Source organism: Oreochromis aureus, linkage group 4 (genome assembly GCF_013358895.1).
Source record: "Oreochromis aureus strain Israel breed Guangdong linkage group 4, ZZ_aureus, whole genome shotgun sequence".
Classification (NCBI taxonomy): domain Eukaryota; kingdom Metazoa; phylum Chordata; class Actinopteri; order Cichliformes; family Cichlidae; genus Oreochromis; species Oreochromis aureus.
In genome coordinates, this window is record NC_052945.1 from 30,969,065 (window position 1) to 30,995,861 (window position 26,797).

The 26,797-nt window shown below is 38.8% G+C and overlaps 3 protein-coding genes and 1 long non-coding RNA gene across 13 annotated transcripts in view; 2 read left to right on the forward strand and 2 right to left on the reverse strand.

Annotated features, from left to right (window-relative positions):
* Positions 1-929, reverse strand: part of LOC116309964 (integumentary mucin C.1-like) — a 43,924-nt gene extending 42,995 nt beyond the window's left edge. For all 5 annotated transcript variants that reach the window (XM_039611032.1, XM_039611031.1, XM_039611033.1 and 2 more), the window contains exon 1: positions 851-929. The gene's annotated coding sequence lies outside the window, so the exon portion shown is untranslated. The remainder of the gene's footprint in view (positions 1-850) is intronic.
* On the forward strand, positions 228-20,212 carry LOC120439817. 6 transcript variants are annotated; one of them, XM_039611025.1, is made up of 11 exons: positions 13,575-13,706; positions 13,806-13,919; positions 14,737-14,861; positions 15,546-15,949; positions 16,014-16,099; positions 16,517-16,653; positions 17,117-17,176; positions 17,501-17,739; positions 17,853-18,000; positions 18,673-18,782; positions 19,230-20,212. In XM_039611025.1, exons 4-11 carry the CDS (start codon positions 15,767-15,769, stop codon positions 19,539-19,541), a joined length of 1,275 nt encoding a protein of 424 aa, XP_039466959.1. In that variant the 5' UTR covers positions 13,575-13,706; positions 13,806-13,919; positions 14,737-14,861; positions 15,546-15,766; the 3' UTR covers positions 19,542-20,212. The 6 variants fall into 6 exon arrangements, with proteins under 6 accessions (XP_039466961.1, XP_039466959.1, XP_039466958.1 ...); XM_039611024.1 differs by having other exon boundaries at positions 13,806-13,914; XM_039611028.1 differs by having other exon boundaries at positions 13,806-13,914; positions 16,517-16,641.
* Positions 7,650-13,383, reverse strand: LOC120439816. Its single transcript, XM_039611023.1, has 3 exons — positions 13,036-13,383; positions 11,087-11,188; positions 7,650-10,477 (listed from the first exon to the last, which is right to left on the reverse strand). Exons 1-3 carry the CDS (start codon positions 13,348-13,350, stop codon positions 8,351-8,353), a joined length of 2,544 nt encoding a protein of 847 aa, XP_039466957.1. The 5' UTR covers positions 13,351-13,383; the 3' UTR covers positions 7,650-8,350.
* A 3,658-nt stretch (positions 20,213-23,870) lies between the features above and the next one.
* Positions 23,871-24,282, forward strand: LOC120439710. The gene is made up of 2 exons (XR_005612683.1): positions 23,871-24,074; positions 24,160-24,282. It is a non-coding gene; the product is annotated as an uncharacterized LOC120439710 (long non-coding RNA).
* The last annotated feature ends 2,515 nt before the right edge of the window (positions 24,283-26,797 follow it).

Here is a 26,797-nt window from a genome sequence, read left to right on the forward strand (position 1 = left end):
GTTCACTTAAAATGTGTTTTTATTACTGATATGTTAGATTCCTAGCAATTTGTGCTGCTGGCCACATCACTCATTGCCAAAAGGAACTGCAGCTACCTTGTGACAGGAATGTTCTCTCTGGCTCAAAATGACTGTATACGGACTATTTGACAGATTCTACCACCACCTGTTTTACCACCAATTTGGCTGATGAACACGTTTTGGCAATAAAAAAAATACTTTTTCCTGCATGTTTTTAATTAATCACCGAGTGATTGTTAATCATTGCCTCGACATTGAGGACTCAAAGCTGTCAGCATATTCCTCGAGGAAGACAGCTGAAACTATCAGAAGGCAGAAGGACGTGGGGAAAGTGGCGGGACAAACATCGGTGAGGTCCCAGGATTTTACTGCTTTAAAAGCGTGGACATGACATGCTGATTTGTCTAATGCGAGAAACATGCAGCAGAAGCGTGAATGCTGGTGACCAAGTTCGCCACGTACGTAGGTCACGTCGAAGGCGACAGTCATGCAGGTATGATACCCACGAATCCGCTCTTTGTACGTGTTTCGATCGTTAACGGTGAACGGCGACGGGATTAAAACACTCTGAAGTCGGATGATTGTTTCCGATTTACCCCCCTCTCTCCGCCTCCCCCTTTGCCAACTTTGCACAAATTTCACATTATTTTCGCTCGTCACACTGCGCAAAAGATACCTTGACAGGCGTCACAGCGTCACACTCAGCCACATTTCTATGTCCAGTTAACTGAACACACGCAACACCGATTTCGCAGAAAAGCTAAAGATGACCAATTTCAGCGACACACACTGAACACAGTTAGAATGCAGAATGCTCTTTGCAGCCTACCGTGCCTTGGAGAGGTGCTGATCCATTCTGGCATCTTTACTTTCACTTTCAGCTTTTGTAGTGTTGCATGTCATCATCCCCCGGAGTTTCCAGACTACTGGGGGCCTATTTAAATAGACTGCCGAATTATTTTTGTCACAAAAGTAATGAGGATTTTGGAAAGTTGTGGAAGTTCCGAATGTTTACTTGGCTGCATTTCATCGCTTTTTAATTCGGTCACTGTTCCTATAGGATCACGACCTGAACATGACATTTCATACAAATCCACTCTTCCAAGTTTGCTGTTTTCCCTTCTGACCAGACGCAGCTCTCTGCACCATATTGATCACCACACTGTGCTTATGTGCTGAAAGAGAAATGTCCTTGTCACCAAAACTGATTCTGAAGTATGATTTCACTAATTCAGAGGTTATATCACCCGTGGCAGTTTGTCTTGAAACAACAATTGTAATCCCCACGTTTCGATTTTTTCTCGAAATAGATTTATGGCTTCAATCTCGAAATGATCTATAATAATTTATAATTAATGCAATATCCATCCATCATTTTTAGCAAAACGTTATTTGTGTGTTTATACTTTTATATTTGCTATTTTTTATATTGTTGTTTGATTCTGTGGAATGAATGATGAGTTATTAAGAAGAAGATTTTAATGCATGTTGAACACCATCTTGACCCCTTCCAGTTCGCCTATAGAGCAGGAAGAGGTGTTGAGGATGCTGTTGTCACACTCCTGCATCTCTTGTATAAGCATCTTGAGGCCCCTCACACCCATGCAAGATTATTATTTGCTGACTTTTCATCGGCATTCAATACAATTCAACCCTTCTTACTTGCTGACAGGCTTTACAATCATTTTAATCTTGACACTAGTCTGATCAGTTGGGTGACAGACTTTCTGATTAATAGGTCACAATGTGTGAGGGTGAATCATGTATTTTCTGATGTGCTCTCCTCCTCTACTGGATCACCCCAGGGTTGCTGCCTCTCTCCCCTTCTGTTCATTCTGTACACAAATGAGTGTCGCAGCAATTTCATGAACAGACACATCCTGAAGTTTGCTGATGACACAGTGATCGTCAGTCTTCTGGTGGGGGACGAGTCAGGCCATGGGCAGGTTGTAGATGATTTTGTGGATCGGCGTGATGAGTTCTTCCTTTCACTAAATGTGTCAAAAACTAAAGACATGATTATTGATTTTAGGAAGTCCTCTTATAGCTCATCACCTACTGTCATTAAAACTGCTGATATTAGGATCGTTGAGAGTTACAAATATCTAAGTGTGGTACTTGACCATAAACTGTGTGTCATAAACTGTGTTTTGAACTGTTCCTTTTAAGGAAAATTAGATCTTTTAATGTCTCCTCTGAGATGTTGTCTTTGTTTTATAGAAGTTTTATCGAATCTGTGATGTCCTTTTGTATCGCTGCCTGGTTTGGTAACCTGACGGTGAAGAATAAGAATCGGTTGGGTCTTTTGGTAAAAACTGCTAGCAAAATTTCAGGGCACTGGCAAGATGGACTTTTGGCCATTTACAATAAAAATGTGATTAGAAAGGCTCATTCTATTGTTAATTGTTCGAACCATCCACTTCACAGTGAGTTTGAGTTGTTGCCTTCCAGCCGCCGTTTTAGAGTACCTCTGAGGAAGACCAAAAGACTCCAGGCTTCTTTTATCCCTACTGCATCCTGTCTCCTAAATGGCGTATAACCGTTCTGGGATTTTCTACTACTATTATTCAGAATCAGAAAGACTTTATTTATCCCCAAGGGGCAATTAACATACAACAGAGAAGCATGACGCTGAAAATAAGGACAGGGCATAAACAGGCAATAAGAGTGAGATAATAAATACACAGAATATACAGTATATACACAAATTACACAGTCTTGAAATTAAGGTGACTGAAGGGTGAATAAATAACTGTAAGTGAGTAAAGTGTCGTCAGTATAAAAAGAGTGTAGTTTATGTTTATGGGTGTGGGAAATGGTCTTATTGGCTGGAGTTAAAAAGCACGGTGGCTTTGGGCACAAAGCTGGCTCTCCTCCTCTCAGTCCTGCAGGAGATGCAGCGGAGGCATCGCCCAGAGGGGAGCCATTGAAATTGATTTTAGAGCACACTGATGCAGTGTGCTGCAGTCTGTTCCTGTTCAAACTTCAAACTGCGTCCGTGGATTTGCACGCTTGTCAGACCTCGCTGTGTCTGATAGAGATGGCACGATACTGCTTTTTTATGTCCGATACGATACCATAAATTTTGATATCTGCCGATACCGATATGAATCCGATATAGTGTATTTTATAATCAATAAAACTGTTTTTTTTTTTAATATCTTGCTGCGCTTTGTATAAGTTCAAAATCAAGTTTTAAAAAACAAAACACTAAAGCTATTCTGTTATACCTGTATGCAAAAAATACACTGCACCCAAAATATTTGATGGTCCAGTAATACTGATCAATCTAATAAACTTAAACCTACTCCATCCTCCCTATTCTGGTATTCTAAACAGTACTTAGCGGAAATATTAAACAACCTAACTAATAGGGTTGCCACCTCCCAGCAAAAAAAATAGGGAACTACTCCCCACCCTCCACCTCATAATGCTTAATGAACGTAATCGACTTTAATTTAATGCACGTGTAAAATAAATGCAGAGAAATCGGTCTTCTTCTTCTTTTCTTTTTTTTTTACACTATTTAACCCTTTAAGACCTACCATAGAACCAAGTCCGCCAGAGCTTATATTATATTTTTACATGCTGTAGTGCCAATTTTGGGAGCATTTCAAGTTGATATATATCAATACAACCATTATAGCCCAAATTTTAATAATATGTATGCATTAAGTGCATAGTAATTACATAAATTGCAAAAAAGTGCAATAAACTACAAAAAATTGAAAATCGTTTTTGTTTTTTTAACATACATTTCTAGTTAGAGAAATTTAAGAGGCTTATCCCTCAAAACTGTAAATACAAAAAAGTTGCACAAACTAGTTTCCCACCACAAGAAATTTATTTGAAGTGTCTTCATAGTTTTACTTTTGAAATACACCAATTTTTATATACTGCAGGAAAAACGAAAATAAATATTATAGTGCAAATTTGCAAAAAAGCAGCATATGCATCAAAATAAACTATTTCCAGCAGTGCAATTCGAGTTCTAAGCATCCCAGAAACGACACAGAAAGTCATAAAGTCAAAGATAACTTTTAAAAACACCAGTATAGGCTCTGAGGCCCTGACAGTAAAAAAAACTACATTTCCGCGAAAATGACGTCACTTCCGGTTTCGGGCAGGTAATGGCGGACATGCAAAAGTTCGTGCTGACCTCTATTCCAACGTAGGAAGTGTTATGAACAGCTGATCGGATCGGCAAAACGTGTTTCTGGAATATTATGTTTTTGTTGCTACAAGCGCTTTTTATGCAGTTTTTGCAAAGCTATATGTGGAAGGAAACCGTGACCTAGGACAAGCTGATGGCATAAGATGTAAGTACAACTTCTCCGGTTTCATATGTAAAAAAAAATTATTGCTCTAGCTTACGTGGTTGCAGAGCTACCGGGATTTAAAAATAGTTACGCAAAACGGAGCGTGCCCGCTCCGACCGGTTTTAAAGGGTTAAATAGATTCAACACCTTTCTTCTACAGAATTGCAGACTGCACAGATGGTACCTTCCCAAAGGAAAAATTACTATAGCTTACTAGGTTATATTAGCCTTAATAGTTACTATATACAATAATGGATTCTATAAATTTTACATCAGATGAAAACTTTGGTTGTAAGATTCAGATAATTATTTATTAAAAGCTAGACATTTTAAATGAGAATAAGAGAGAAAAGTATGTCTTTGTGCCCCCTTTTCCCTGTTAATGCCCTCCCTGCCCCCCTGGCATAACTTTGCTAGATCCGCCCCTGCACAGTTACCAGCCGTCAGCTTTCGTATTATAGGATCCTGGTGTAGAAAGTAATATTAAATAAATTCTAACAACAGCTTATCAAGTTTAAACCTGCTGCTGTTGTTTAGCCGCTGGTTTCCTCTTTGTGGTGCAAAGTGGGCCAAAAACAAACGAGAGACGGGACTCGCGACAGAAAAGCCGATCAGCTGATGATTGATCAGTTTCATGATTGAAGTAGCAACAGGAGAGGGAGGGGGAGAGAAGAGGCAGTCGCTCCATATATCGGTTGTTAAGCTTAATGTGGGAATGCTTTACAAACATTCAGAGATGAACTTACACACTTGCTTTACTTCTCGCTGGGATAACTTTCTCGGAGATGAAATGCTGGTTTGGTAGCGAGGCTCCAAATGCTCAACCAGACCGCCGCCAGGTCTCGCATGCCACAGCCGCTCTATCACGTGATGCATACCGCTCCGACGTGCTAAGGTTATGAGCTGGGTTATGCCATGTCACAAGTTTTGTGAGATGTTTTTTTATATTTAATGGATTGGATTACATTTTTCATTCCTCTCCGATATCTGATCCAGTAATTTAGGTCAGTATCGGACCAATACCGATAAGTAATATCGGATCAGTCCATCTGTAGTGTCTGACACTTCAGCCAGTGAGTGAGAGCTCTCCAGCCTGCAACACTGGCTCCCTGTCTGGTGCATTGCCTTTGTGTCACGGGCTTACACGGCCAGCAAAGGCCTGCTCAGTGAGTTGGGACTTTATGACTCACCTCGAGTGTCTCATTCGAGTTCACTCTTGAGGCTCATCTGTCTGCGGACAGCACGTAGTGACGGTGCTGGGGTTGGACCTTCGGGTCGTCACCTTGCTCACCCCTCCACTTCAGTAGGCTAGGCTGCCATCCCCCCTCTCTGTCTGTCGACAGCACGGAGCGGCTTTGGCTCTGTGGATGGACAGGCCTCATCCCTAGCTTGACCTGTTAGTGTAGGCTGTGCTTCCCTGGCGTGTTGCCCGCTTCGCCGGCTTACACACAGTCGGACCTAACTGTGGTGAGTGAGAGTTCTCCAGCTTGTAGCGCCGACCCTCTGTCTGGCATTGCCCACACGTTGTAGGCTTATGCGACCAGCGGGATCCTACTTGGCAGCTCGGTGTGCTGCGCTCCCTGGCGGTCTGTCTCGCGGTTCCCGGGCTGACCTTGAGCGGCTGATCACTTGCGGTCCTGCGTCCTGCACGACCGGTACAGGCCAGTCTGGCATCTGCAGACTGCTGCCTCCACCCCCCAGCTTGGCCTTCGCGTCTGACGAAGCCCTGACCGGGGTGGTCTGCTTATGTGTACTTTGTCAGTGGTTCATTGGCACCTTCACTCTCTGCAATTCGGTTGCACTGTCCCCTCACAGGGTGTCTTACAGAGTTACCCCGTACATATGGAATATGTAATGGTGTGGACAGATAGCCTCGATATGCTAGAGAACGTTCGGTTACTGTGTAACCTGGGTTCTCTTAGTAAGAGATTATCTCTCCACCGTCAGGCTGCTTGGAGACACGTTCCAATCCAACTATCACCCGTGTCACGTCTGCACAGCTGTTTTATTCGTGAGCTGTGGGGCGTGGCCGGGCGTGCCGGAGTGTCTTAAAGAAGTATCCATGCGCCACGACCAAGAAGAGGTTGTACCCTGTACATATGGAATAAAACGGTGTGGAGAGAGTCTCTCACTAAGAGAACCCAGGTTACACAGTAACCGTACGTTACGTTACTTTCACATTACTCTGTAAAATGATCAGTTAACCATGTGAACCTATAGGCTACAGCCCCACACACCAAGACAAAACCCTATCCAAATGAGCACACACATCTTTCTCTTAGCATTTTGGTGTAAACACAAAGCCGACAACACAAATCAAAGATGAAAACTTTCATTAATGAATTCATTTTTTTAATTATTTCATTTATTCAAACATTACTAAAGTCATTTATTTTATAATAATTTAATTTTAAACAAAAACATTATTTTTAAATCTATTATTCAAAATGAATTATTAATCCATCAATAAATACTAAAAATCGACAATGAATTTCACAAAAAAAAGAATTAAACTCTCAATAAAGACCTCATTTCAAAAACCATTTTCGGATTCCAAATTTAAAAAAAACAGATTTTCAAAAACGTTTTTCAAACAGAATTTTAAAAAAGAGAAATAAGTAAATGGATTCAAAATCAAAGATTTATTATATTTAAAATGGCAATCCCATTCCTCATTTGAAAATCCATTTCCCTTTCCTATTAGCTATTGGAATAACTATCTCATTTCTGAAATCCCGATGTCTGTAAACACTCAGTCCAGATGTTAGCACATTACTTTCTGATACTTAGAGTTAAAAGAACTGAGACAGGGTGATTAAAAATCACAGCTATCAATTCTCTCATTCCTTATATCACTGCCCTCTGCTAAGACTGGACATGATTGATTTCAGTTCATTAAATTTAATATGTGAGTGCACACATTCATTCTCAACTGGACAGGGATGATGATCAAGGACCATGTGCAGTTTTATTTTTTACACGATGGCTGTGTTTATTAATGCAATTTGAAAATTAATACTCAAAAGTTATATAAGTATGTATAAGTATATATTATGATTTCATCAAATCCCAGCCTCTAACACAGTATGCTGAATCGCAGCATTGAATGTCCAGTATATTCTAATCAGTACAATTTAAGCATTTACTGCACATACAGTATCTACACCTGTGTGGCAAATGTGTGGTAAAGATACAGATAATGAAATGTAATTATTAATAAAATATACATAATAAAAGAACAAAAAAATTGTTTCAGTTCATCACTTTTCTCTGTATGTGTGTGTTTATAAAGGCCCTGAATTCTGTGATATATACTGTACTACTTGTACAGTACTGTACTGTTACATATTTTCAAAAGTAATTAATTACTTAGTTACTTAGTTACTTTTTAAAAACATGATACGCAACCTGAATATGTAATCAAACATACACTGCAAAAACTCAAAATCTTACCAAGTATATTTGTCTTATTTCAAGTCAAAATATCTAATCACACTTAAAATAAGCAATAATCAGCTAAAGAGTAACGTTTCAGTGAGATATAGGAACTTGTTTTTAGACAGTGCATCTTGGATATCTTGTTAAGTGAAAAACTCTTGAAAACATATTGTTTTGAGTCATATCTCACACGAAACAAGCTTTTTTGGCATTTCATAAACGTTTTAAGCTGCTGTGTTATTTGTAAAAGATGTATCATCTTGTTTCAAGAAATAGACCTAACTTGAATCAGGACATCAAATCTACTTTATTGAGAACTGCAGGTTAATAACATGCCCAACATTGCATTATTATGAGTCTTAGTATCTTAAGCACAGTGTATTTATTTTTCTTTCATACCAGTCAAACCATATCAATGTGACATTGAAAGAGGCAAAACACTGAAATTGTTTCCCTCTCAGTTGTGTTGCACTGAACAGATTGCGCCAAAAGTAAAATAAATAGTCAATAGAACAATAAATTTTTTGCCAGTGTTTAAAAACATTATTTCAGCCCACATATTCACAAAAGACTCAAGAATGATGTTTGATGATGTCAGTGAGATCATACTTCACTGGAATGTACTTGCTGTTATTAAAGTTTACATAGTGGTATGCTGTATAATCAACAAGATTTCCAGCATCCACAAAAATATTTGCCTGAGCTAGACAGGGAACTTCTACCTCATACGCTAAATATTCATCATTCCACCCAACTGTAGAGAGAGGCTGGCATTCAAAACAATACACAGATGCATTTACAATATAGATGTTTTTAACAAGTGCAAACTCTGGAGCATCATTTATGACATCAGAAATAACCAAAGATTTTTCACATGAATGTTTATTTCCATGTAGCATAATCCACTGTACAGAAACTACATGGTCAACTTGCTCAATGAAGTCTTTAATCTTGCCTTCTACATAATGAACATTTTTCACCTCAGAGGCTGGACCCATGTCGACTTCACTTGAAAAAATGGGATGTTTCTCATGCACGTTCTGACTACATTCATAAAGTTGGTTGTGCTTCACAAGAGATTTACAAATATTCTTAAAACTACTTTTCAGAGCCCACTGCTTGAAGAAACAATGTTTTGACTCAAAGCGCATACACATATGCCTCACTGTAGGACCAAGAGCCTTAATCTGAGAAGGAAGATGCAGTAAATAATGATGTTTAGGTATAATATTTTCATCTGGAAACAGTTGTTTGAAATGTTTTAAATGCTGCTCTATTAAAAGCTTCAGTCTGGAGAGAGTTGAGACAGCAATAATAGGTGAAAACAGAATTTGTATGATCTCTAACATGTTAAGTAGCATTTGTGTGTAATGATTTTCTCCAATTTTGTCCATGAGAAATGGAAGGATCTTCAACAAAACCAGCATCTGCCCAGCTGACTGTTTCAATTTATTGTCATTTGATGACAGCGTACTGACAGATATGGGGCAAGGCTTATCCCTCACATCAACAGGAGAATAAGGGAAACACAGAATTGCACTATTGAATGAATCTAAGTTCATTTGCCCTGAAAGCACAAGATTCTTTAAAACACATTTGATTTCATATGGGGCAACGCCTTCAAGAATAACATGCATGATGTCTTGTGGGGTTTGATTGATTATATCAACGTGAGGAGATTCTGTTAACTTGCTTCTCCTGTTTATACCATACGTTATTTTTAGATTGTCTTTCAGAAAGTCAGTACTTGCCTTTTCAATGTCATTACATTGCCTGTTATGACTGGCCATGGTCCTTTTAACAAACAAATCTTCATTAAATTTTTCCTGCATGTCTTCAAAGTGGCATTCGCAGTGCCTGCATTTACTGTAGGCAAAACCCACTCCTTCCTTAAATCCAGCCACTTCATGCTGAGCTAGAGTGTCTCCACACACAGATATGAGTGCCCCATGAATTGTCCTCTCACCACTTGCAGTGACAACTTGGACACCATTACACAGCTCAATTAAATCACGGTTAATCCTCTCAAATATCTCATCTATACCACAACGGGAAAGATCTTTTGATTTTACCATGGCAAGCAGACGAATAGCACGAAGTCTTGATCTGTACTTAGGGCTGATGTTACCTAAGGTGTAATAAATCAATAACAGCTTGTTTTTGTTTGCCTGAGATCCAAGAGGATTGCATAGTTCAATTTCATCTGTATATAAAATCAACTGTAATGCTGTTGGGACTTTAATAAACAGTGGGTGCCACTTAAAAATGTCTCCATCAATGAAATCATGAAGAAAGCCATCCTTGCATGGCTTTGGCCTCTCATCAATCATTGCAAGCATTCTTGGATGTGATAGCAGCTGCTCCAAACTTTTCACCAATGGTATGTAATGAAAACAATGGTCCTTAATGGCAAGAACTCTGGAGTCTCCACGCTTCGAATAACACACTGTTTGTTTTGTGACAATAATCTCTGGTTCAACTGGTTTTAACAGTTCTTTGATGGTCTTGTCCTGCAAATGGGTGGAAGCAATTTGAGTGAAAGGGTCAACAAACTGGTCAAATACCCCCATTGCATCACTCTTTAGTTGATCCAGGTCCCCAGAATGTCTCTCAATCATGTCACTCATTTCTTGTTTTAGGTGCTCCAATAATACGGCCTGATATTGCTGGACTCCACTCACAATGTGGTTAACAGCTCTCTGGGGAAGAGGAAAAAACAAAGGAAAATCCTTAATTACAAAATTCATATGAAAACACAGTCAACATGCAAACTCACAGAAACACACTTTTTGAAAATGGAACCCTTCAGTTACATAAAGTTAGTGAGATGCAATGAGCAAAATAAGTTACCCCCACCACCCAATTTTTTTTGTAAAGAATAATATTGCCTTATGCAACGTTAAGACCTTGTTTTCACTTAATTATAATGCATTTTGAGGAATCGGATCGGTGGCAATGCAAATTGAAAAGTTTGTGTTGTGTGTATTATGTTGTCTCTATTCTTAGCTCATGCTAAGGAAATATAGTGATAGGCAGATTTTGGATGCAACATACATGTCTATTTCCATATATAGTGGGGGAGTGAGATCTGAGTGGTCACCCATGAAGTACATGGAGACACATTCTAATGTCAGGTGTTTCACTCACATACCTAAAGCTGTCCATTTATGATCAGATCATTCAGGATGCCAGGTCTGAACAGTGCCCAAGTTATAGCTTGAGCACTGTTAAGCATAAGTTAAGCATATTGCTTTTAGGTTCTCTAACAATGAAATACAATTCAATGGAAAATTAATGGCATAAATTACCTGTGTCAGTCGATGGGTTTCCTTGGCTTGAAGAAGAAATGCAGTTGCATGTTTATGTATGTCAAGATTCAGGTGACCCTCTCCATCTTCTTGAAATCCACTCTGAAACAGAATAACAAAAACATATCTATTAAAACAGAAATAAATAATTGCATTGATGGGTAGCAATCACCAAACAATATTGCATTCATTAGTTAGCTAGATTGATGCCCATAAGGTACAAGGTAGATGTATTTTTACTGACTGATGTCTTTAATTTGAGCTTTTAAAATGACAACTAAAATGACAAACAAAGCAGTACTTGATAATAGATTAATAAGACTAGCAAAGCACATGGAGAGTTCAGTACACTACTCACTACAGTTTAAATTCCTTGACCATGCCTGATCACCCCCCAAATTGAATTACTTGTTTATTGGCCCATTTGTGACATTTCCTGAAAATTTAAAATCTGTCCATAACTTTGAGTTATTTTGCTAACAGTCAGACAAATGCCACCAAAAACATAACCTCAGGAGTTACTAAGAAAAAAAGGTAAAGAAAAGAAAAACAAAGGCCATAGACTCTGTCAACAAGCATTGAAAAATCAAAGGATAACTTTTCTAAATTTTTTATTTGTTATTTAAAGCAGTGGTCCCCAACCCCCGGGCCGTGAGTTGTTTGGTACCGGGCTTCAAGAGTTGAGGCTGGGGTGTGAAATTTGTGGTTTTCAGGGTTTTAATTGTTAACTCGGTTTCTCTGGGTCTTTTCCCGTGTTGTAGTTGCGTGTCTTATTTTGAAAGAAATATTTACGTGTTTCCATAGCAACAAAAGAGCATTAAGGGGCAGAGGAGGATGTTACTCTCAATGTTGTTGGCACATTTCAGGAGGACGCTGCTAGTAAAGTTACACAATTACACAGTTAATTTGCAATTATTATTATATTTACAAAATACCACCGTTTTTGTCTTGGTTGCATCATTTTATTTTGTTGTATTTATCCGCGACACCTTAAAGGCCGGTTCGTGAAAATATTGTCTGACTATAAACCGGTCCGTGGCGCGAAAAAGGTTGAAGACCACTTGTTTAAATGACTAACATTATTGATTTTTTTTCCTACTGAGCCTGATAGCTTTGATAAGATTTATATAAAAGTTGTTGATGTTTAGAAAAATAATTATATTCTTTTAGAAAAAAAGTAACAGTTAATGTTGTCAGTAGTCTTACTGTTACTTCGGAAATGTAAATAGTTATTTATAACTGATTACCCATTTAAAAAATATACAAAATAACTTACTGATTGGTTTGTATGAAAGTAATTCGTTATGTCAGTTATTTACTGTCGGACAAGTTACTGACAATTGGAAATATGTTATATTTAGGAATTTCACCTTTAAAAAAATAACCAATACTGACAATAAAAGTAATATTGACTTTAATGTTCTTATTAATGTGAAGATGAGTATTTTTTTGTGTGTTTAAATTTTTTTTTGACAGTAACTCTGAACACATGTCATTTTGGTTTGCTTTGCCTAATAGTCATTGTCTAAGTTGACCTTGAACACATTATATGTAAACATGATAGTGACCTATCCAGTTAGCTGACTGGCTTTTACCAGCTGATTTCAACATGTATTTCAACAATATCAACTTTTTTTTAAACTAATAGGACTTTCTGCAAAGTTTGGATGCATTCACCGGAGCGAACGGATGACTGGAAAAAAAAAAAAAAAACACTGACAAGACTGCAGCTTTGCGTTTCTGCCACAGCTCTCATTTACGTTTCAGATGAGTTACTTAATTTAGCGAAGCAACTAGTTCGACACTCATCACTGTTAAAATAAAAGAACAACATGAGTCTGTCAAAAACAACACATTTAATGGACGTACTTGGATCAGCCAAAGTAAATGCTAACATTATGTTACAGCTTCTGCAGCTCGTTTCTCCGGCTTTTGTTAAAATAACTTACCGTTAGTGCGGGGATGACTGAGCCCTCACTGGCGTTAGTTTGGTTGATTGTGGCTGTCCTTTCACCTGCTCCAGGTAAACCGTGGCGGGTTGATCCTTCCTCCTCATCCTGTTCCGCTCCAAGAAGGTGACGCGCGTGTGTCCGCTTTACGTGATAGTAGAAGGAGTTATACACTCTGTACACACTCGGACAGCCATCAATACCACACACCACGCGAAAGTCAGGGCTGCGGCTGTGCATGGTATTAATGTGACTCAAAAGTTGTCTCAGAGTCAATGCTACAAACACGTAGCATATAAAGCAACGCCAAATCATGTTGGAAGCTAGTATGTTTCATTCGGTAGCGCGGGCTGCAGTTGTGCCGTAAAATTACTTGTTACCATGGTTACACGCGCCTGCTAAATTGTCGTAAATGTGGGTTATAAACTAAATTATTTTTTATTAACCTATAATAATTAACGTTATTTTGCAATGCACAGAGACAGTTGTTTGGTTTAAAAACCAATCAATCATCCTTTTTAGGATTTTTTTGGGCCAAAGAAATGTCAGGCAAATTGAAGACGAACTTCGTTTCTGACTGTCGTAAATGATCTGGTGGACATCTTAAGTTCATGTAGACACGTGCCTGCCACTACTGTCCGAGAGTTCTTTGCATTCGTGTTTCATTGGAAGTAAGTTAAAATGTATTATACAGTGCTCATTTTTTTGTACATATTACACTCCTTTCGAAAGTTCTAAATGTGGTGTGTTTATATTGTGTAACGTTGCAGCCGAACAGTGACTGCATGAGGCAAGCTAATGCCAAAAAAGCTAACTAGTGTGCTTAGTAGGCTAACAGCATGGATGGACTGGATGAGGTCACAGTGTCGGTTTTAATGGGTAATGTATGCAAATTTTATTTTTAAACAGATTAAATGGACTTATGTTTTACATAGGTGTATGAACACGGAAGTGTGTAAATTAAATTATTTTATAAAAAATGTCGTTGATGATGTTTAAGTAAATTTTTTACCTTCCATTTCATGTGATCATTTTCTTATTTTAGGAATATTTGTAGTTATTTGTTTTACTTATGCAAGTGTATTTATTCATCCTTAGAGGTGGATAGTTCTCAGTAACATTTACTAATTTACATTTAATTGATTAACTTTTTTGGGGGGAAAAAGTACTTCTAAGAGTAGTTTTACTGCACTATATTTTTCACTTTTACTTGAGTAGATTTGTAAAGAAGTAACTGTACTCCATTACATTCAAAAAAGCTCAGTTCCTTTAATAATACCTAAAGCTGGATAAAAATTCAGTGTCCAATATATAAAAAATGAGGTCAACAATACTACTAAAGTAGTGTGATGATTTATGTTTGTCTGTAAACAGAATTTTTCCACTGCAGTTAGCCCAGCAGATATTTTTTTTTAATTTAATTAAGTAATTTTTTTTGAGGAGAATACTTTTTTCTTCTACTTCATTTTATTTTGAAGTAACACTACTTTTACTTAAGTACAATTTTTTAGCATGTTGATCATTAGCTCTATACAAAAAACAGTAGCAGACAATGAGGTATCCACATTTTTATACTAAACTAGTTAGCAATAGCAACAAAATTTTAATGAAGTGTCAACTTTCATAGTCTCATCTCTCATGCAGTTTCCTTTGTAGGGCATAATTTCATCTTGCTAAGTTTTTCTTCCAATGTGTTCATAGCTGCAAACATCAGCGAGGGAATGATGGGCACCCTGTCTCGTGAAGACTTGCAGGATCTTTTCCCAGGCCCAGAGAACTTTTTACGGAGAAAAGCTGTCTGGCGTGCCTGTCAGGATGTACTGGAGGTCAGTTTCTCAGTCACTCACCACCTCTTAAAATTGGCATCATCATGTTTTTGTTCCTTTTGTAATTATTTTTTTGTTTTAACACCAGTCACCAAATCTATCTATTTTATTTTAAGGGAATAATGGAATGAACCTGCTATCAACCTGCTATTAATGAGGGCTGTCAATTGTTTAAGAAAATGCACTCAGTTAATCACAACACGACTCTGTGATTAATCACAACTAAAATACTACAAACCACATATACTACTGTTATCTGAATTTTCTTTTGTATGTTCTTATATAGAATTGAAGGGTGCAATACAGGTAATCATTACAATTTAAGGAGGCAATTTTATAGACTTGTGAAGAATAACTTTTTTTTTTTTTTTTTTTTTTTTTTTTTTTTTTTTTTTTTTTTTACATCAAAATTAGGGTATTGAATAAATCAATCTGCAAACCTCAACTTTGATAAATAAGTCACATCATGGTCAGTCTATGGTCACTTAGTTGTAGGAACCACTGTCCATCATAGAAAACACTTGCAGAGTAACAATCAGTTTACCAGGTTTCTCAACTCTGGAATGTGATCAAACCACCGATTACAACTAGTTTAACCGTGGGCAGAGTTGAATGGCTCTTCACTATTGCCCCCCCCCAAAAAATGTTGCATTTTGCTTTTATTCATTATTCTTTATTTTACAGGAATCTGGCCAAGATGACTCAAAATCTTCAAGCAGCTCCTCCATTAACCCAAGCAACAGACATCCACTACTGTAAATGCAACTCCTGCAAAGTGCACAAGCCCTGAAAAGGTTGTAAAGTTATTCTATCCAGAATATGTATTGCACACTGACACTGAGCTTGAGCAAGTTCGCCAACAATACTTTGAGTTGTCAAAGAAAGGTGAAGAGCGCAGCTGCAAAATGTCAAAGGAGCTCAGATGTCGGCTCATCCGAAACACCATGACTAGTATGACTGCAATCCTGAGGGCAAAAGGGGATGGAGAATCGCATAGATACCCATCAAAACCAGAAATTACAGCAATGGCAAAGAGAATAGTGCAGTACTACCCTATGCTACAGGACCAAGGCATCAAGAATACATGGGTAAGTGAAATGCATCCATTTCAATACCAAAGTGTTGGAAAAATGTATTAAATGTCCTATACAGGTTACCGTGTACACACAGCTAAACAAAAGACTGCAAAATGTGAGATCCCCCCAAAAAGCCACTCCAGATGGGAGACATTCAAAGAGGTAAGGCTGCAACAAATTAATTTAAATTTTAGCAGTGATAATTCTGTTATTCATTTTCCTCATTAATTGATAAGTTGTTTAGTCAGTATGATGTCTGAAAGTTGTGAAAGTTTTTCCTAAAAAGTCTTCTTTTGTCCACAACCTGACAATTTTAATTTCAACGATAGAGGTCAAACAAAAACAAAAAAGCTAAAATCATGTTTGGGCATTTTATTAAAGAAAGAAAGAAAGAAGTGATCCAAAATGATCAATCAAGTATTTGGTGACCTGCCTTTAGTTTCCTCACCTGTTTTAGCATGAAAGGAAGAAGCACTTTGTGTTACACTTTGTATATATGAAAATGGCTATACAAATAAAGATATGAATTGATTGAGTTTATAGTTGATAACTAATTGATTAACTGACTAATCTTTGCAGCTCTGCCAAGAGGCGACGTCTTGATCAGCCAAGTGACGTAGAAGAAATGGATTCAAGTGACTCAACAATCATTCTGGATCTGTCCACAGAAGGGAGGAGCAGCCCAGAGTCGGCCAGTAAAACAAGTGAGTTAGAAGGTGAGTTTCAACTTTACATTTACAAACTGGTCACTGTGTGGTCATCATAAAAAATAAAACAAATATACCTGCATGTTGAGTCAAGGTGGCAGTCCTGACATGACAGAAGTAAAAGGCTTTAAAATGGGCATCAGAAAATGATAACTACATCACATTTTTCCTGTTTTATCATCAGTTTATTAACATTTCTGTGTTAATGTTAATAAAGTATTGGTATTAATAAAAGCCAGTATATTATAAATTTAAAGAGCTGGGTACTGTGGTGTGTTTTATAGTATGTCTGTGCAACATCACTGTCTATAACCACTCAGTATATCATGTAAAGTAATGTTTTTAAAAAACAATGTGCCTCACTAGAGGCTTTTTTTTTTGTCTCTTTTTAACTGTTTTTTAATTTAGGTTCCAAACTAATTTTTAAAATGTATTACCCTGACACAAAATATCTCTTTGCTATGTCTTTAAGGAAAAAGGAAAGCACAAAATCTACTTGAAGAAGAACCCTCTACCCTGCCAAGTCCTAAGAGTGAGTCCATCCAACTGCCTCATGGCTGTGTGTGTGTGTGTGCACATCTTTGTAGCGGTGCACTTGTGTGCCTACATATAATTGTATATGTTTGCATGACCATATGTAAATTGGCATTTAAATGGTAGATATTTTGAAAAATGAATAAGTATTTAATAGTTAAGTTCAGAGCTGTAGTTTTTTTTTTGTTTGTTTTTTAAAGATTTAACTCCATTAAAGTATAGTCTATATTTTTTATGGCATATTTCTGACATTTGTCATTTTAATGACATAAGATTTTTTTTAAAGTGAGAGACATTATTTATGTAATTATGTGTCTTGCAGCAAACAAGCATGCAGATATCAACAGTCCAGACACCCACTGTCCAGCAACCTTGGCCAAACACTACAAGACCCTACAAACTTTGTTTAAAAGAAAAAACCCAAACCACCAGGATGTCTCTCAGCTCCTGGATTTGGAATTTTCAGCCAGAAGAGCATTTATTGATTCAAATACTATTCGCGAGGAGGACAGACACAAAAAGGTTCTAGAAGCATATCCTTGCTTCAAGGACATTGGACATGTAAGTCATTATTGAATCCACGTGATTCAAACCAAACAATGTTTATCATACCAACTTCTTGCTCCTCAGTGATGCATTGACATGTTTGTATTGGTATGCTGAATATTTTATAGGTGATGGAGGAGCTTCATCGCATTTTGGATAAAGAAAATGCCAACTTCATCAATGAACTGAAGGGAAGATGGCAAGATTTCTGCCAGAAGGTGCAGTTTTTTGGTGTATGGAAAAAGACGCTGAAGCCCCCAATGGGAATGGATAAAGGTAAGCAATGATGTTTTGGTGTTATTGGTCATCAGAGTATAGTTTGGATCTTTAAGCATGTTAAAGCAGTAGTCCGTAAAGTAATGTCACTGAGGACAGGAGGAGGAGAATTTGAAATTTTAAAGGCCTAATCCCCCACTCCCCCTCTGCTTCTTGAAGGAGCTGAAAGCCGCACCTTTACTACGCGCAGGGAAAACAGACTCAACGCTACAAAAGGCTAAAAATAAAAACCAACAGGCCAGTTTAGGGAAAGGTTGTTATGTAGGCTCACTAATCAGTGAGCCTACACAACATACAATGTAAGATAAATCCCTTTTTGTTCCCCCTCCCTCCCCTGCTCAGCATGAAGTTTTACAGACATTAATGCAATGTAGGTCAATGTAGGTGTAGTTGACATTCAAGCATAAGTCATATTAGCCTACTGTAAACACAGTATACAACAATTATCTAACCATTTAGCATTTTTTTAGGTTACTGTGACAAGTTCAAACTATGGATTACAGCTTTAACGTTCATGTGCTAGTGTCTTGTTGTTCACCTTTTCAATCCATGATGGTTATCACTGGCCAAATATTATTATTTGTTGTTGTTGTTGTTGTTGTTGTTCTGTTTTTTTTTATCTTGAGGATTTTGTTTAAGTGTGGTAATGAGATGATTCTTTTTTCTGTACAGCTGAACAGGCTCTTGAGATCCTGCGTGTGCTGCCATCACTGTTCCCATCCACCTCTGCTCCTCCAAAGAGGGCACGGGATGCGAGTGAGGCTCTGGTGCATGTCCTTGAGGTGAGCTGTGTAAAATGTAGCAGTTGTTTTTTGTTTTTGTTCTTTTTGGGACAACAGTATTAAAAAAATGCTTCTTCTGATGAGTGCCAGAGTATTTTATATTCACATACTATATGTTCTAAGCCTTCAAAGGCACCTAAAACACATTTTTGGAATGAGGTTTCTCACAGGTTAGATCTCTGTGACCAGTAAATACAAACATGGATGCATTACGTGGTAGCACATTTTTATCACCTCAATGATACCTAATTAAATGTAGCCTTGGTTTTCTGTTTTTCAGGAAGGCTAGACATATGTGAACAGTAATTCCATCGAGAATAATTAAAAGTAGCAATTTCAGATGTGTTTTCTCAGAACCTCAACTTTTGTTGTAATTTAGCTTTAGTTATGTGTTTGAAACAAAAGTGCATCATCCTTACAAAAGTATGTCTGTGTTATGTGTTAAAGGACCAAGAAGACCCTAATACCTATCTGATGAAACGTCCTCTCTCCTGCCCAGTCCTGATTGTGAGTCCGTCCAGCTGCATCCTAGCGGTAGGAGATGTGCCAATAACCACGTTTCCAAAAGACTTGGTTACCGAGGGTGCTTTATACCTTATGGCCTACTATTACACCCTTCACCTTACATACCCAAAGTGTGTAGCCACTCTGCTTTCCGTCATACAGACGGAGGTTCTCTTGGACAAAATCCATGAGAGAGATCTCACATCATCTTACAAGAAGAGCATGGCTGAGTGGAATGCTTTTATTGGCCAGTAAAGCCAATATGGTCAGATGGACTATAGGAAAGCACTTCCTCTCTTCTTCCACGGCTACTACAGTCCATGTTGGTTGTGATTGATATTTGTTTGTAATTTGGCCAGGTTAGCCCAGTGTTATAATTAAGGGTGCACGATAATATTGGCTAACATGCCGACATTTTGTGTTTGGTTTGTGCAGTGCAGAGACTGCCTCGCTTTTAGTTAATTTTAAGATTTTTTTTTTATTTTTTTTTTTAATGTTGAGTTTAGACAGAAGACTATTCAGAAAATAGGCTCTACTGTGAAAGAGTAAATTGACTAAGCTGAAACTGACTAGTTTGGTATAAAAGTGAGAATTGCTTTATTGGGTATTGGCTAGTACAACTGTAAAATATTAGATATAGCTGAAAAATCAAATATTGTGCATCCTTAATGATAATGTTTTGGTATTGTTTGAAGAATGTGGTCAAATGTTCATGTTAAAAGCACTTTGTAATAATAACAAATGTTACAGGTTGAGGAGTTTTAGCCTAGCAGTGTTTGTCTGTACTTTGCCTGTGCAATGCACATATGTTACAGGTGTATTTAGTGTTAGATTGGGCAGGAAAAAAGTCACTGCAAAATGGCCTTCTTTTATGTAGTCCCCTCTGTTTATGGGGTTTTATCAATAAAGTTGTTGCTTTTGAAGTCTATAGTTCTCATTTTCTTTGTCTTATAAGCAGTAGGTAAAAGTCTTGAATATGGGGTAAATGCACTAGAAATAGAGAATTATTACAAAACAGATTGCCTAATACTAGTAAAAGAATGCTAACTTTAATACATTTTGTCTTGAAATGCCAATTTCTAATCTTATTTCAAGTAAGGTGTTGGACTTAAATCTAGAATGGTGTCACATTTTTTAGAACTGAAAATAAGTTATATACACTTAAAACAAAGAGGATGATGTTGGGAGGTTTATAGAAAAAATGCTACTTTTGAGGGGAAAATACTACTTTTGAGCACCACAAACTTATTATGAGACACAAAACTTCACAACACTAGTAAAATATAGCTAAGAATGAGTTTTTCCAGCTAATTTCAAGATCTCGTAAGGCTTGATGAACTGTCTTATTTCAAGAAATCTTGTCAAGAGAATTTTCACTTGTTCCATTGGCAGATTTTTTCACTTATTTCAAGCAAAAAATATCTTGTATTAAGTTTTTTTTTCTTGTTTTTGGAGGGCCATTTTTTCCAGTGTACAGACCTTTCAGCCCAATTCTATTTTTTCTGCATAATCCATCATATAAAATTGAATCCAATGAAAAAGTCTCTTTTAAAAATTGTTTTATTAGTTTTAATCTTTTAACTTTATGCACATTGCATCAAGCAACAATTAAATTATATGCCACAGTCTTTGACTTGAAGAAATTGTTTAACATTTAAACCTATTTTCTGCATATTACAGCATATAAAATAAAATATTTTTTTCTGTTTACACACACTCTTTCAAATAGAGTGTTAGAAGTAAACACTGTGGAGGTTTGGCCGGTGCCGCAGCAGTCAGCGGTTTCTCTGTACACAGTGTACAGAGTGTACAGAGGACACTAATGTTTTTGCCACTTTGTACAGAATCAAACTCAAAGTAATGTGAGTGCTTCCAAGCTTTAAACACTGCATGGTCGTACTCTCTCCCGCACTCCATACTATCCATTGTTGATCTGCACACATCTGTTTCTGCCACACACGTCGCACGCTTGTACGTCGTTGTCATGAGACACTCTCTCAAAAAAAATCACGGTTTAGTAACGCAGTGGGAAGTGGGTTGTAAAACTTTTGTTTCTCGCTGATATAACGAGCTTAATCTTAAACTGCAGGGAGCAGGACAAATTGTATCAGATATGCTCGGCATGTGGGAAGCTTTTGTTCAAGAGCTGATAGTTTTTTCAACCGATGTTGAAATGTCCACGTTCCGCCACTTCCAACGCCTCAGGGAGCTGTCGCTTAGCACTGCATCAGCACCACGGAAATACACGGATACATCCGACGACACGAGACAGGATTCACAGTGCGTTTTTAGGACTTTCAGGTGGACCAATGTTTTCTTTTCTAAGCAAACCAGAAAGCTTTAATGAGCAGCTGGATTTGTCTCTCTTTAACTGGCTGGACACAGACAACATGGAAACGCAGCTGATTGAACTGAAAAGTTCGACTCTGTGGGGGACAAAGTTTGCAGAACTATGAAAGCAGCTGGAATCCAAAGCTGTGCGTGTTCATGGAGCTTGCATTTTTACCTGCTGGACATCAATACCAGACAACTTTAACTCTCTCAAGAACATTGCACAGACCCTATTGACAATATTTGGCTCTACATATCTGTGTGAGCAGATTTTCTCTCACATAAAGAATGTGATCCCCAGATAACACAGCTGACAAATACAAAGCACGATCAGAGATCACATTAACATGTGTATCCCTGTATTAACAAATATCATATTGGCCCAGTTATTTTTTTCTTATCATTGTTGTGAGGAGACCATAAATAGCATTTGCATTTTCTGTTGTATAGTTCCTTTGCTGTTATGGTGTTCTTGTTATTTATAAAAAGTGTTTTTTGAAAATAGCTGATCTGCACGTTGCCAACATCTGTCAACAATTATCGCACGACGTCTGAGCGGCATTGAGGAGAGTAAACACAAGGAAAGCGGTGGGGCCAAACGCCATCACCGGCCGTCTGCTGCGCTGCTGTGCTGACCAGCTAGCAGGTGTGTTCACTTCCATCTTCAACGAGTCCCTGGCGAAGTCTGTGGTCCCCACATGCTTCAAAAGATCCACCATCATCCCGGTGCCCAAGAACAGCAAACCCTCATCCCTGAACGATTACCGGCCAGTTGCACTGACCTCGGTAGTAATGAAGGTGTTCGAGAGGCTGCTGAAGAACAGCATCTCCTCCTCCATCCCAGACACCACAGATCCGCTCCAGTTCGCCTACCAACCCAACAGATCCACAGAGGACGCCATCGCCCATGTCCTGCACACCACCCTCAGCCACGTGGACAAGAAACAGGGCAACTATGTGAGAATGCTGTTTGTTGATTACAGTTCAGCGTTTAACACAATAGTGCCCAGCAGACTGCTCACAAAGCTGAGGGATCTGGGACTCAACAGCCGTATGTGTGCATGGGTGTTGGACTTCCTCACTGGCAGAACTCAGGTGGTGAGGGTGGGTAGATGCGTCTCTAACAGCATCACCATCAACACAGGAGCACCACAGGGATGTGTCCTGTGTTAAGGACCAAAAAGCCAGGCAAGGACAGAGAGACTCAAGAGGAGCTTCTATCCCCAAGCCATCCGGGCCCTAAACCAAACCTCCGCCTACACACACACACACGCCCTCTCACATCATCCATAAGCAGAGATGGGTAACAGGTCACTGTAATCCGATTACTTTTTTCAAGTAATGAGTAATGTAAGGGATTACCATTGCAAAAACGGTAATTAGATTACCGTTACTTTTCCGTAGGAACGCTGCGTTACTGCGTTACTAAAACCGTGAGTTTTTGCGAGAATGTCTCATGACAGTGACGTAAGCGAGTGCGACGTTCATGACAACAGCTGTCTGCAGATCAACAGTGGATAATATATCAAGTACGGGAGAGAGTATGAGCGTGCAGCGTTTAAAGCGTGGAAGTACTGACCTTATTTTGAGTTTGATTCCATATTTGATTACATTTTGTATGATGGATTATGCAGAAAAAGTAGAATTGGGCTGAAAGATCTATCGCTTTATCGCCTATTCAGGTTGTAAATCGATTAATGTCGGTAATAAAAACTGAGAGAGACCAACAGTGATCACTGACTGTTTTTAGGGGCTTGTCAGAATAAATAGAACAAGATACAAAGCATTAAAACATGTTAAAAACACAACAGCCTCAATAAACTCAGAGTAGTTTGAACCCGGAAGCAGGATTCATCATGTCATCACTTAAAGACCGGCTAGGAGCTGTCAGTTCAGCATACACACAACAAACGGTAAGTAAATCATGCTTATTTTAATGTAAGCAAATTTTTGCTCTTTACTCATATATGTTTAGGGTTAGGGTAGCCACACCTATGCCAATATGTTGACTTGACAAAACCAACTTTAACCCCTGACTTTGACACACGGTTTTGCCCATTACACAAACAGACCTGCCTTTCATGTGTTACTATTTAGGCTCAAATCAGTTTGATGTTTGGAGGCTTGCAGTGACGTGTAGTAATTACTTGCCTCAAATAGCTCACACCAAAAGTAATGAGTCTGTTTTAAAAATATAAGAAGTTGAAAGTACAGATATTTGTTTAAAAATGTAGCAAGTAAAAGTAAAAAGTTGTCAGAAAAAGAAACTCCAGCCGACTGTATTTAAGACCACCGCACACAACCAGTCTTGGCCATGATTCAATTCTGTGAATCATAGCCACCATTCATGCTCTGTTTCCTTCACACTTCACATGCCTGCCCTCCTGCCTCCATCATTCCGGATCTCACTGGATCACCCAGGCTGGGGTCACTGCTCTTGTTTACGCCATCAGGATAGTAAGCCTCAGAAATATCCCTCATTACCTTTCTTTCCCATCACTTTGCCCAGTGCTGTTCTGACATCTCTCTCCTTCTGTTGCAGGGACTCAGATTCTCGCTCCACAACCCACGACTCACCCACGACTCTCACTCTGTCTCAAGCTTCATGTTCATAGCTCCCAAAGTTAATTCATTTGTTGTAAATAAAGCCTTGTTAGAAAACCTAGTACTGTGCCTTCGCCTGTATCTGCACTTGGATCCACTTTCACATGACTACGCCACCACTCAAGTAAAGTACAGATACCAGAAAATTTTACTTAAGTACAGTAATGAAGTATTTGTACTTTGTTACTTCCCACCTCTGTTGGTGGTCAGACTCCAATGGCCCATCAGAACAAAATGGAATCCCAGCGGTGACAGGGATTAAGGGACTACCCCACACAGTCTAGATCAGGGGTCAGCAACCTTTAAGGCCCAAAGAGCCACTTGGACCCGGTTTCCACGCAAAAGAAAACACTGGGAGCCGCAAATACACTTTGACATCTAAAATGAAGATAACACTGTATATATTGTTTTTTACCTTTATGCTTTGTGTGAACAACTAAGGTGTGTTGCTTATGAAATCCATGAAGTGCTACAGAGAAAATTACATTTTATTTATGTAATTAACACATTTTGAACTCTTAAAGAAATATAACAAAAGGAAAGACACCCAGCTGAACTAAAATGATCCGTGTAGCAAACAAAAACTGTTGTCAGCCGCCACCCTTATATCGCCTTTGGGCTGTTGGAGCCTTGACCTGACTCTTAAAAAATAATTGGAAAAAAAAGCACTATGCTGCTGAAAAATGAAAAATAGATATTTGCAAAATTCTGCCTAAATATGTATTTTACCTGGTTAATGTGTGTGGCGGGGCGTGGTCTGTAGTGCTGCTGCATGGGAGTCGGACGCACCTGAGCGGCACCCGCAATCACGCCTCGCCGCCTTAAAGTCTGTGCTCTCTGTGCTGTTGTGTTGTTGTTGGTATGTGTCGGGCTGTGAGCTGCAAAGCTACAGCCGGCTGTATGCGTACAGTAACCGTGTGTGAAAAGTGGTCAATAAAGAGATGCTGAAAAGCATGTCCATGGAAACATCGTCGGGTCTGCCGTGATTTGTTTACAATGGGACTTCTGCTCCTGAACCTCTGCGCACAGCGTCTGCAAATCGGGGCTGTACGAAGTCACTTTTATCTTTACGCAGGACTGTAAGCTGTCGTCTGTGAGGCGTGAGCGGTGTTTGTTTTTAACATAGTTCACGGTGGAGCTGCTGACATAATGTGGATCCGAAGATCCATAATTGGCCTACCTGGGGTTGAAAGTCTCGATAAATGCAGTGTTACCGGCTTCCGCGAGTATAGAATATAATTTTATTTTTATATTTCAATATCACAATAATCTTCCAATTTAGAACTACAAGTTAAAAAAGAACTAACAAAAATAAAATACACTTCAGCTAAATACTTCTAATTCATTTTCCCAAACCACGCGGAGCCGCACTATAAGGACTAAAGAGCCGCATGCGGCTCCAGAGCCGCAGGTTGCCGACCCCTGGTCTAGATGCTGGTGGTAAAGATGAAGAAGGAAGTTGAATGGAGCCTGAGTAACATGGGAGAGGTAGTGATAGGGTGGAGGTGGGTTGCACAAAGGTGCGACAGATGCGCAGTGAGTACGTGGAGTGAAGGCTGATTGGCCTGAAGAAGGGAGGCAGAAAGATGTTTGGACTCGACCAGTGATGTCACAATGAGCTTGGCAGCATGGGAAAATAGTGATGTAAGGCTTAGATTAGCCACCAAACACCTAGGAAGCAGACAGAAGTGTGACTACAGATGTTCCTTATCAAACTTATGCATAAGCTTCCTTTCACTAGTGCTAGGACCAGAATTGGTCAGAATTGAACCCTGTGGAACACCATAATTAACCTCCGCATGTGAAGAGGACTCTCCATTTACATGTACAAATTGGAGTCTATTAGATAGATATGATACAAACCACTGCAGTGCAGTACCTGTAATACCTACAGCATGTTCTAATCGCTCTAATAGGATATTATGGTCAACAGTATCGAACGCAGCACTGAGGTCTAGCAGGACAAGCACAGAGATGAGTCCACTGTCAGAGGCCATAAGAAGATCATTTGTAACCTTCACTAAAGCTGTTTCTGTGCTGTGATGAGCTCTGAAACCTGACTGAAACTCTTCAGATAAGCCATTCCTCTGCAGATGATCTGTTAGCTGTTTGACAACTACTCTTTCAAGGATTTTTGATATGAAAGGAAGGTTGGAGATTGGCCTATAATTAGCTAAGACTGCTGGGTCTAGAGATGCTTTTTAAAGTAAAGGTTTAACTACAGCCAGCTTGAAAGCCTGTGGTACATAGCCGATTATTAGAGATAGGTTGATCACATTTTGTCACGGCTGCCGAGGCGAGCCATGTGGTGTTGGAGAAAAGGAGGACCCAAAATGCAGGCGATGACTGATGATTCGAGTGACGTTTATTTACAAGGTGGTGTAGTGGCAAACAAGCAGTGACGCATGACAAATAACTGAAGAAACCTAAACTGGGAGAACTAAATAACAAACCTGAGAACATACGAAAAGGGGTGCGGGGCAGAGAGACGAACGAAACACCATGGAACAGACGACCTGGCAACAGGCAGGAGAACACACAGGGCTTAAATACCCACAGCAGTAATCAGGGGATGA

Bases quoted from the DNA above. Each gene is read 5' to 3' on its own strand.
- LOC120439816 (XM_039611023.1), bottom strand. From the start codon at position 13,350: ATGATTTGGCGTTGCTTTATATGCTACGTGTTTGTAGCATTGACTCTG. The intron at 11,189-13,035 runs GTAAGTTATTTT...ATTCTGTTTCAG, and splicing joins CAGTCATCCCCGCACTAACG to AGTGGATTTCAAGAAGATGG. The intron at 10,478-11,086 runs GTAATTTATGCC...CCTCTTCCCCAG, and splicing joins AAACCCATCGACTGACACAG to AGAGCTGTTAACCACATTGT.
- LOC120439817 (XM_039611027.1), top strand. From the start codon at position 15,767: ATGTCAAAGGAGCTCAGATGTCGGCTCATCCGAAACACCATGACTAGT. The intron at 16,100-16,516 runs GTAAGGCTGCAA...TAATCTTTGCAG, and splicing joins GATGGGAGACATTCAAAGAG to CTCTGCCAAGAGGCGACGTC. The intron at 18,783-19,229 runs GTGAGCTGTGTA...TATGTGTTAAAG, and splicing joins CTCTGGTGCATGTCCTTGAG to GACCAAGAAGACCCTAATAC.